Here is a 12,172-nt window from a genome sequence, read left to right on the forward strand (position 1 = left end):
CTGAGCTCAATAGGCGGCCAAAGCACGGACTAGGGGCCTTCCGCAGAAAAGCAGATCGGCGACTCAGTACACGCACGCATGTCTTTGTGTGTTTGGCTATTTTCCGTTTTTGCGGCTCTGCGACAGCATGAGTGGCACATCATACAGAACACTATGAAGCACAAAGGCAATGACCTAGAAATTAAAAGCGCCCTTTTTATATGGTTGTATGCGTGCGCGAAAACGAAAAGTGCGGCGGAAAAGCGCGCACTAGCTGAGCAGCCTTTTTTGTTGGTACGTCATATCCATGACTCGACCAGCTAGCGTAGAGCATGAAGGTGTTGGCTGTCCGAAAGAGAGCGTAAGATAGATTTTATTTGTATTTTTGCTGCTTTCCAGCCCGCGCACCACTGTAGTATTTTTTCCAAGACTACCTCTTGATATATATGCTCGCATATAGCCTAGGGTCTGCTCCCCTCACTATAAACTATGTGGCCGAAATGCCAATTTATACCACACACTCCGATCTTTTCACCACGAGCGCCCTCCTCCAGGTTTGCGGCTCTCAAATTCAGACCAGTGGGAGGCCACTTGCTCAGCTCCGACTCGGACAGGTAGATGCGGGCCGTGACAGGATCCTAAGAAGTCGTCGAGCCACTTGCTGGTGCTACACCCCAACACCAATATGCTACTTTTTGGAGACGGCAGAAAACTTTATCGTCCTCTTGCAAAGTATCTGCGATACTTGATCGAATCACTGGGCTTGTTTCTTTAAAATGTACAGACACTGGGCAGTGGCCCTTTAAGGGGTGGTACCCAACGCTGCCATTCAACACACTGTCCGAGACGTCTATGTTACGAACGACCATGATGGGCTTGCGGGAGACCGAGCAGATGTGTGCCCTAGGCTAGCCAGTCCCAAATATATTAAGGGTGGCCTCCTAGTTTCACCGACACGATGCGCCGATACCGACGCTTCAAGCCAGGAGCGAGCGCCCAAGAGCTGCGCTGTGAAGCTTGGTGGCACACAGGGAGGGCATCAGATTCCACATTTGTTGATACTCTTTGGCGACTTGATTTGCACACTCTTTCCTGCCCGCGAATAAGAGGTTACGGGCGGTTATTCACTCCTTTTTACATCACACAATTATTGAGTAATGGCTTCAAAATGATTTTACTGTCAATTTCAATTCCTTTTATTTATTGCTCCTAAATTATTTTTAATGTTTTCTTTATTCAGAGCCACTTTGTAATGCTGTTCGGCTGAGGTTACGACAATATGAATAATGTTGCAACCTTGCGGAAACCCTGTCATGTAATCTGTTTTGAGGTATCTGGTATGCGTATTCTACTTAAAGAATTGATTCCATTGTTGGCTCCTAGGGGAAGACAGCCTATGTGGGATCGTGGGCAAATTGTGGGAATGCACGCAGCTCTCGGGCGTTTAACAGCCCTATTTCGTGTTCTCTTCTGCAGATCTTGACTGGCGCCTTCGTCAAGACCGTGGTTGTGGCCAGCATCCTACTTTCGATGAACACCACGGGAGAATACGTTTTACAGAGCACGAAGCATTTCAACAACACCGAGATCCTGGAGCCTTATGTATTGCGCTAAGACGCTCTAGAAACTGCAGTAATGCACTATTTCGCTGTGCACTTTTGCCAGTAAACCACGCTAAGAATCTCGTATAAAGGATACATGTTACCCGCACAATTAGCTTCATTCGACTGAGAAGAATGTGCGAGTTATCGCTGTTAATTTTGATCTGGATATTCAAATAATATATGTTTATATACGGTGAAGTAAACAACCTGAATACTATTTTTAAGCGCGTATGGCTTTCATAATAAATGCCGCTGCGATTCGGCAATTGAAAGCAACTTTAAATTCATGAATCATGCTCCCAGAAAGTCAGTTTCACTCCCAGGCTGCAAAGTGCGCCCTCGTTTAGTCAAAACATGGAGGAAGGAAAGCTTAGGAGAGGCCCTGACGTCATTTTTTTGAAGCCGGCGCGGCCGCGCCGCGACCGGGCGCTGCAACGTCTCTCCTCCACCTTTAACCTTTCTCCGCGACACTCACGTAGGTAGGGCCCTTAGCAACGCTGTTGCTAGTGGCCCGAGTTTTCATAGCAACGCGTCGCCGTTGCTAATGGCCCGACTTGGCTAACCCTAAATTTTGACGTCACTTCCGCCACACTTTCTCCAATGCATTGGGAATGGCAAGGGCCTCTCCTAAGTTGTTTCCTTCCTCCATGAGTCAAAATGTTTTCTATTATATGTGGTCTTCTGTTCACCCCAACAAAATGAGACCCCTCGGCTGCTGCAGGTTCTAAGTTTTCAAGTGCTCACTAAGCCTGCTGATATGCTCAACTGAAACTTTCATTTTCGTGTACATTGGAGCAAAAGCCATTTATCAGATTTCAATACGTCTGTATCTGTACCCTTAAATGATACTAAAGAAGTCAGCCGCACATGACAGCCTAAATAATGCGCGAAAAGAAGAGTATTCATGCAGGCTGTCAACAGAACCTTTGGCGCGCAGCGCAGTTCCACAGCGTAGGAGCATTTTGAATACTAAGGAACGAAGTCGACCTATATAACGTTACACTCTGGAAACAGCAACCCCCTCAGAGCTTCTGTCATCTTCCTCCTCTTAAGTGCAACGTTTCATTTTTTTTTCTTTCAGGCGTCATTTTCCTCATGGTACAGCAGAAATTAGACAGAAAAGGCGTCTAGAATCCAGTCTTTTCGAGTGATAGCCGAGTTGAGGCCATCCTGCATCGAATCGTGGGCAACGCGAACCCAAGACACTTTTCTGCACTCTAGAGAAAGCATATTTACAATGCCAAAATGACGATCTGTTTAGCTTGGGGCTAATCACGAATTGCGCTGCAATCGTTAAACCTGGCTTTGCATGGTTTATTTTGACTTTCCGTGGTTTTGCTGGTTTTAATCTTTCTTCTGATTGACACAACATATGTCTGTTGCACCATGAATATGAATCCCTGCTTTAATCGAGCAGTACTAACACGCATCATGCACCTAGAACAGCCTGTTTGACTCGGTATCGAAGAGGCGTAATTCTGTCTCCTCAAAGGTAGGGTCCTGCAACTTCTTTCTCCTCACTGGTTGCCTCTGAGTGGGTTATGCTGTCGCCGCGTGGTTCTGTTCACGGCTGGTTTTTGCGGCTATTAATAATTAAAAACATCGCATAATGCAACCTAAGTGCAACCAAACTCGGGCATGACCTTGAAGAAGAAAGTAGACTTGCCTGAGTTTCGCAGCGTCGTTTCAAGCGTTGAATTCTGCCACATAGTCGAAAAGGTCCATCCAGTCCCCGCATCTTCATCCGGTCCTCCATGGAAGCGGGGTGGCTCACGAAGTTGGACGAAAACAGCCGGTGCTGTATGCTGGGCCATTGTAAGCGTCGATGCCTTCCGAGATCGACCGTGTTCGGGTTGTATGCATTGGAGTCGGCGGCTGGCTCGGTGACCTGTAGGCTGGCCTTCCAGGGCGACAGGAACAAGGCTGAGGTCTTCGCTTGAAGGATCAAGGGCAGCACCTCACCAGATGTCACGTGGTGGTGACAAGGTCGATGACACAAATGAAGAGTCGGTGATTGCACTGAAGGAACTCTCTATTGGGCTGACTTGCGCCCGCAAAAGAACTAAGTAACTCGGTGGCGATAGCTACACGCGTGCTCGTCGATCGTCGAACAAAGATTGCCCGTCACACTCATCAACGCTCAATTTAAAGGCTGCTCAGAACAATCTAGATAACGTCGCAAACTGCTACCAGCACAACCTGGAACATTGTAGAAACATACGCAAGTGATCGGAATCTTCGACACAGATTTCGGCGCATCGTTCGCGACAAAGCAAATGATAACGCGTCGTATCGCGACAATGAGCATGAACAATTGATACGCGTGCCAGTATCGCAGTGATAAGGCCGCATGCCGGCGGCTGTTAAAAAACAATACAGTTTTGAAGCTTTCGCGGCAGTATACTGACGTACCTGTGTCAGCGCTAGAATCAAATGCAGCCGTGCTAATAGCGAGCCAGAAGACGACTCTCCGGTTCCTTCTAGGCCATACGGTACCAGAACCATGGAGGAATGCGAACATTATCCTCATTCACAAGAAAGGGGACTCTAAGGACCTTAAAAATTACAGACCAATCAGCTTACTGTCTGTCACGTATAAGGTATTTACTAAGGTAATCGCTAATAGAATCAGGGCAACCTCAGACCGCAATCAAGCAAAGGATCAAGCAGGGTTTCGGAAACGGTACTCTACTATCGACCATATCCATACCATCAATCAGGTGATAAAAAAATGCACGGAATATAACCAGCCCTTATACATAGCATTCATTGATTACGAAAAAGCATTTGACTCAGTTGAAACCTCGGCGGTGACGCAGGAATTGCGAAATCGGGGGGTAGACGAGCCGTACGTGAAAGTGCTGGAAGATATATATAGTGGCTGTACAGCAACCATAGTTCTGCATAAAGAAACAAAATTCCCATAAAGAAAGGTGTTAGGCAAGGAGACACAATCTCCCCAGTACTATTCACAGCTTGTTTAGAGGAAGTATTCAGAGACTTGGAATGGGAGCAGTTAGGGATAAGGGTAGATGAAAAATACCTCAGTAATCTGCGATTTGCTGATGACATTGCCTTGCTAAGCAACTCGGGGGATGAACTGCAAATAATGATTGATGACCTAGACAGGAAAAGTAGAAAGGTAGGCTTGAAAATCAATATGCAGAAGACTAGGGTAATGTTCAACAGCCTCGGGAAAGAACAGCAGTTTACATTAGGTAGCGAAATACTGGAAGTAGTAGGCGAATATGTCTACCTATGACAGGTAGTAACCGCAGATCCGGACCATGAAAAGGAAATAACAAGAAGAATAAGATTGGGATGGAGCGCATTTGGCAAGCACTCGCAGATTATGACTAGCAGTTTACCGGTATCGCTCAAGAGGAAAGTATACAACAGTTGCATATTGCCTGTGCTCACCTAAGGGGCTGAAACGTGGAGGCTAACCAAGAGAGTTCTACTTAAGTTGAGGACAACCCACAGGGCTATGGAACGAAAAATGGTAGGGGTACATTAAGAGATAGAAAGCGTGCAGAGTGGGTCAGAGAAATAACTCAAGTTACCGACATTCTAGTGGAAATTAAGAAGAAGAAATGGACATGGGCAGGACACGTAGTGCGAAGAGAGGATAACCGATGGTCGCTGAGGGTAACAAACTGTATTCCAAGGGAAGGAAAGCGTAGCAGGGGACGGCAGAAAGTTAGGTGGGCAGATGAGATTAAGAAGTTCGCAGGGGTCAAGTGGATGCAACTAGCACAGAACCGGGTTAAGTGGAGAAATATGGGAGAGGTCTTCGCCCTGCAGTGGGTATAATTAGGCTGATGATGATGACTACACCAACCGCTGCTGAGCTTGTAGCCCTTCAGGAATCGATTTGCTACATATGTGTGTGTAAGCACTTTAAAGTAGTGCATATTCACAGGCTCAAAGCCGGCATTACAATTTTGTTTTGAGCACCGTTGAGCACCAAAACCAAGGGCGAGACGTATGTAGTTTACGTCTGTCAGATGAGAGATTGGATGAGTACCAAACAGTGAAAACTGTTCCGGCGTTCCCCAGTTAGGAGCGAGGGCCTAAGTGACAGGAGCAGCCGCGACGGTAGGTGAAGCGCGATGTGACTTGCAAATTACGAGCGCTGCGACGGAGAACAACGAGAGAGTAATGACAAGGACAGGCGCTACTATCAACTGAACGTTTATTCGAAGAACACAGATTAAATACTCGCAGAAGACAACCAAAGGCACATGCGCTTCACAGATTTTTCCTAGGTATCCAGATAAACAATCTCACATTCTTGGATGCTTACAGATGGTGAGCTCACGCACGTGTCACTGTTTTTATGGATGTGATATGACTCTGACAGTTCTCTAGTCATTTGATCTTTGTGTCTAAACTTAATTTTGGTTTTGTTAAAAAGCGGTAGGCATTTCTTCCTACTAGGCACATTTGACCCACTAGGTTTATTCAAATCACAGTCCCTGTAATGAAGGGCCAAATTGGATGAGGGGGCCACTATTCAAAGAAGTGTTATGCTGGCGCAGGCGCGTATTAATACATTTGCCGGTTTGCCCTATATAATTTTTCCCACATTTAAAAGGTACTTCATACACAACCCCTTCTTCACATGCGACAAAACGCGAATCATGGTCCACTTGGCACACACCTTTTCTTGTTCTACTTTTTTGTTTCTGATCTCTAGCCCTTCTGTCAACAACCGCACAAATTTTGCCCAGCTTATTAGGAACCGAAAATAACACTTTCACTCCATATCTACTGCCGATTTGCTTAAGCCTGTGGGATAACCGATGGATATACGGAATCACTGCATACTTCTTTCTATCGCGATTCATATGGACTTTTGTATCTTCTCTACCAAAAGCCTTAATCTTCTTTATGATTTTATTGCTAGCTAGAATTATCACATCCATCGGGAAGCCCGCTAACCTTAACCTTTGGACCTGTTGTTTGAAACTACTATCTATGGCGTGAACACATGATTTTGTAACAGCAGAACTTAAACAAGACACTGCAATGCCACATTTTACTATCTTCGAATGACCTGAATGGTAACTAAGCAAGTGCTTCTCTGACCGCTGTAAAAAAGACCAACAAACATGATCCAACTTTTTTTCCAATCTTATATCCAAAAATTGAAGCTGATTTCCCTCCGGTAATTCAAACGTAAATTCCAATCCATACCCACAGTCTACAAATGTTTTTAAAACCATTTCCACTTGACTATTGAAGTCCTGAGCTTCAACAAAAACCAGATAATCGTCTACATATCGGAAGACTTTTTTTACATAGTTACCTAATTTGTCATTAATGGATCTGTCCACGTAAGAAAGAAATATGTTGCTAAGAACTGGAGCCACTTTTGAGCCAATGCACACCCCAGATTTTTGTATAAATAGTCTGCCCTCCCATTCAATAAATGTGGATTTAAGATAAAAAGACAAAAGCTCTAAAAAGGAGCCAACCGATACACCGCACTTTGAAATGAATGCCCCCTCATCATTTTCCTCTTCTATACATTTTTTAACACATTGGAGGAGCCTACTATGCGATAATGAATAGAATAAATCCTGCACATCAATACTGAACATGCCACACACACCAGGATTACTGCATTTCAAATATTCTACAACTGCCACTGAATTAGGAACGAGAAATGGATCTATTACGGAAAGCGAACATAGATTACTTTGCAAAAAACTTGAGACAACATGTTGCCAGGTTCCCCGTTCAGTAACAATGGAACGAAAGGGAATGTCAATTTTATGTGTTTTAGCAGAAAAAAATACTTCTAAAAAATTTCCCTTCGTCTTTTTAATGGAGGTGTGCAATCTGTCTAACTTCATTTCTCCTAATAGCCTTAACGCCTGTTTTTTGTTTCACGGCACTGGTGCGCACAGGCTTAAAATTCTTGGTGATCGAATCCATAGCTTTCTCACGGAAAAGATTCTCTGGGAGCGTAACAAAATAACCTTCTTTATCCGAAACAACCACACGCATTTTTGCGGACGTCAGGAATTCGATCAAAGGAGCATAGCCCCACCTTCTGATAGGCCCTCCGTCACACTTCTTGAGGGCATCAACACATTCTACAACGCACCTGGGTTGATCTTCTTTCCGGGCTTGACGCGCAATAGTCCTACCAAGAGAAAGTTTTTCTTCCTTTCCCAACGAAGGCTGCACACCGAATTTCGGACCCAACTTGAGGATTTCCTGAAACTTCTTTGGCACCGGCTGATCGCCCAAAACCAAGAGCTTCCCTTCAGAGCCCGGAGACGTTCCTTTGGAGGGTAACCAGGGACGGGCGGAGTACCAAAGGAAGTCAGTGTGCTTTTTCGCTTGTTCGCACCACGCACGGAAGTTCCGCACACGGAGCCTGTTCTTCCCACACGCCACCCAGAGGCAGTCCTTGTAGTAACGATGCTGTCGCCACCACTCCGAAGCCACAATCCTGCAATTGACATTCCCTTTCGTTCCATTGTTACTGAACGGGGAACCTGGCAACATGTTGTCTCAAGTTTTTTGCAAAGTAATCTATGTTCGCTTTCCGTAATAGATCCATTTCTCGTTCCTAATTCAGTGGCAGTTGTAGAATATTTGAAATGCAGTAATCCTGGTGTGTGTGGCATGTTCAGTATTGATGTGCAGGATTTATTCTATTCATTATCGCATAGTAGGCTCCTCCAATGTGTTAAAAAATGTATAGAAGAGGAAAATGATGAGGGGGCATTCATTTCAAAGTGCGGTGTATCGGTTGGCTCCTTTTTAGAGCTTTTGTCTTTTTATCTTAAATCCACATTTATTGAATGGGAGGGCAGACTATTTATACAAAAATCTGGGGTGTGCATTGGCTCAAAAGTGGCTCCAGTTCTTAGCAACATATTTCTTTCTTACGTGGACAGATCCATTAATGACAAATTAGGTAACTATGTAAAAAAAGTCTTCCGATATGTAGACGATTATCTGGTTTTTGTTGAAGCTCAGGACTTCAATAGTCAAGTGGAAATGGTTTTAAAAACATTTGTAGACTGTGGGTATGGATTGAAATTTACGTTTGAATTACCGGAGGGAAATCAGCTTCAATTTTTGGATATAAGATTGGAAAAAAAGTTGGATCATGTTTGTTGGTCTTTTTTACAGCGGTCAGAGAAGCACTTGCTTAGTTACCATTCAGGTCATTCGAAGATAGTAAAATGTGGCATTGCAGTGTCTTGTTTAAGTTCTGCTGTTACAAAATCATGTGTTCACGCCATAGATAGTAGTTTCAAACAACAGGTCCAAAGGTTAAGGTTAGCGGGCTTCCCGATGGATGTGATAATTCTAGCTAGCAATAAAATCATAAAGAAGATTAAGGCTTTTGGTAGAGAAGATACAAAAGTCCATATGAATAGCGATAGAAAGAAGTATGCAGTGATTCCGTATATCCATCGGTTATCCCACAGGCTTAAGCAAATCGGCAGTAGATATGGAGTGAAAGTGTTATTTTCGGTTCCTAATAAGCTGGGCAAAATTTGTGCGGTTGTTGACAGAAGGGCTAGAGATCAGAAACAAAAAAGTAGAACAAGAAAAGGTGTGTGCCAAGTGGACCATGATTCGCGTTTTGTCGCATGTGAAGAAGGGGCTGTGTATGAAGTACCTTTTAAATGTGGGAAAAATTATATAGGGCAAACCGGCAAATGTATTAATACGCGCCTGCGCCAGCATAACACTTCTTTGAATAGTGCCCCCTCATCCAATTTGGCCCTTCATTACAGGGACTGTGATTTGAATAAACCTAGTGGGTCAAATGTGCCTAGTAGGAAGAAATGCCTACCGCTTTTTAACAAAACCAAAATTAAGTTTAGACACAAAGATCAAATGACTAGAGAACTGTCAGAGTCATATCACATCCATAAAAACAGTGACACGTGCGTGAGCTCACCATCTGTAAGCATCCAAGAATGTGAGATTGTTTATCTGGATACCTAGGAAAAATCTGTGAAGCGCATGTGCCTTTGGTTGTCTTCTGCGAGTATTTAATCTGTGTTCTTCGAATAAACGTTCAGTTGATAGTAGCGCCTGTCCTTGTCATTACTCTCTCGTTGTTCTCCGTCGCAGCGCTCGTAATTTGCAATCATGTACCAACTAGCTCAACTTTCCGTATTACTGCGATGTGACTTCTATCGAGATGAAACCTTCTCGGTTTCATGCCATCGCCGAGCTGCCAATTGGCAAAACTGTGAATCGGAGAGTGTCTCGTCGTTTTCGTTGGAAAAGAAGCACTAGAACTTCAGAAAGAGACGGTAAAGAGGTGAAAGAAGACGCTTTCTATCTGAGTCAGTACGCAAACAGGGCAGGAGAACCCGTGTTGTGGCTGTAGGAAGAAGGAAAAGAAAATACACGGTCCTGCTACTGGCTCTGTAGCTAGCTAAGCCACCTCCGCTGCCTCGTGCAGACATAAGAGAAAATAGAGAAGAAAGAAAATGAAGAGCTAGGGAGAGAAAGACTCGCTCCGCAACAACGGCCGTCGTCCACGACCGAAACGGTAGCGGGTGCAATGACGGCCTACAACAGATAAAAATTCTGTGGCAGGCTAGCCCCCGCCGCGAGCGGCGGTGACCTACCTGTCCTAGCCCCATCAGGGGAGTACTCGCTCTCGGATTTCGAAGCGGTCTAGGAGAACCCGTGCAAGCCTACATCCGGCAGACGTAAAGGGAAAGCAGGAAAATGCAGACAGCGTACCTCAGTTCTAAAATATACGTCACGTGAGACCGCGGTCGCGTTGGATAGGTGCGACACAGTGAGAGAGAAGTTCGTCGAAACATCCAACCGACACGGACGTATAAAGGGAACCGTAGATGTGCCCACATCTGGATGTCTCTTAGATGGGGGTGGCCTTGGAAAGTATGCACAAGGCAGGGCAGAAAAGTGTCATTACAGTGTGTGTGACCTAGAACAGCTAGGCGAGCTGATAGACAGTCAGGGCAAGGCACAAAAGCCAAAGGACAGCCCTCAGATGAGTGAGTTGCGTAGCTCAGAGGCAGCGAGAAGTCCATCAGTTGAGTTTGGCGAGTTTTCCCGTGGCTGCGATATCAATAAGAACGTTGTTCGTAAATAGGGAGAGCAATGTACCCGCACTGTCTTAGGGAATCCCGGAGAGCCAATATAAGGAATAAGCGCACACTGCCGGAGAATGAAGGCAAGAAACGCCCGTCATTTTAGTTAGCAGCACTAGCAGTAGAACATTAAAAAATGGGTGAGATTAATTCAAATTTGCCCAAGGAAAAGCACTACCGCACTGCGTATCAGTAAAAGAAAGGAGATTCTGATCATGAGACGCGTGCGGTTAGTATAGACATTAAGCCCAAAAAGAGGGAAGTGAAATTCTCGTTCAAGAGCATGAAATTAGCTGACTTGACTCGTAGTAAGTGTTACTCTGTCAGAGTTAGCAAGAGTGCTTTACTATTTAGCCGCATGGATACGGATAGCGAGCGGCCGCCAGTGGCTTATGAGTCTTATATGCCGGAACATCTCATGGACGATCAGGAAGGCACACCAGAGCAAAGGTACCAACATGATGTGCCAAGACAATCGTCAGAGGCTGATGCTCAGCATTTGACGACACTGCTCAGCGACAGCAATGAGAGAGTTCATTACGAGTCAGAAAAAGAGTTTATCTGCAGTTAATTTCAAAAGCGGGAGGAATCTGATTTTAAGCATGACAGTTCACGCAGAACGCTGCAACCGCTGAAAAGGGAAGACAGCAAAGGTTAGGTGGAGACAGGCTACATTTCAGGCTCTTGATTCGGGGGCGCTAAGGGCGGCTAGTGGCAAGAAGAGAGAAATGCTGCAGCGCCGAACCGTAGCCCTTCACGTGGTGCGTCATGTAAACCCGCGGAAACAGTTCATGGTCGCGCGACGCACGCGGGTGGTTCGCGCGTTCTCGACAGCTATGGTAGAAGAGCGCTTTTAATGCAGGAATGCATTTAACGGCTATTTTTCAGCCCCCATTGTCTATCACGGTGTCACCCGTTAATAATTAGGGGGTATTATTAACGATGCGCCCTCAACGGTGCGCACACTCCCAGACACCCTTAGAGTGAGTGGGGGTAGCTGTTCCGGTCGCAAAGGAGATGCCCTCGACCTGCGTGGCAAGCTGAGCCGGAATTCAACTACCTTGTAGTGACAGAAGGGGGTGGTCGTTTGGTGCCCAGCGTTCGCCGGTTCAAACCAGAGTAAGGATCGGAGTCAGAAGTAACAAACAAAACACAATTTATGCACAGCAAGAGACGATACAAAGAAATACACAAGATCACTTGAAATGTACAGACGAGAGGTTCACAGAATACAAACTCTAAGCATGCAACTACAGAATGATCCAATAACACAGAGGCTTTACAACAAATCAAACACGAGAGAGTTACATAAACAAACACCAAATTGTTCACCGGGCACTGTTGCAGTCCGACGCCTCAAGAGTCACGATGTGGCCGCCATACGAGACGAGCGCCGCTCCCTTGAAAGTCCGTGGGCTTGCCAGCAGCGGGTGATCCCCGGGAGTCCAGCCGAAGCACAGGCGAGCACGTCGCAAAACA

The 12,172-nt window shown here is 45.4% G+C and overlaps 1 protein-coding gene across 1 annotated transcript in view; it reads left to right on the forward strand.

The window, feature by feature from the left end:
- Nucleotides 1-1,593, forward strand: part of LOC146197008 (uncharacterized) — an 88,587-nt gene extending 86,994 nt beyond the window's left edge. Inside the window, exon 27 of the mRNA XM_084597111.1 lies at nucleotides 1,456-1,593. Within this exon, the coding sequence (XP_084453237.1) occupies nucleotides 1,456-1,593 (138 nt within the window). The remainder of the gene's footprint in view (nucleotides 1-1,455) is intronic.
- The last annotated feature ends 10,579 nt before the right edge of the window (nucleotides 1,594-12,172 follow it).

This window comes from Amblyomma maculatum, chromosome 3, assembly GCF_055883805.1.
Source record: "Amblyomma maculatum isolate TAMU_Amacu chromosome 3, ASM5588380v1, whole genome shotgun sequence".
In the NCBI taxonomy this organism is placed as follows: domain Eukaryota; kingdom Metazoa; phylum Arthropoda; class Arachnida; order Ixodida; family Ixodidae; genus Amblyomma; species Amblyomma maculatum.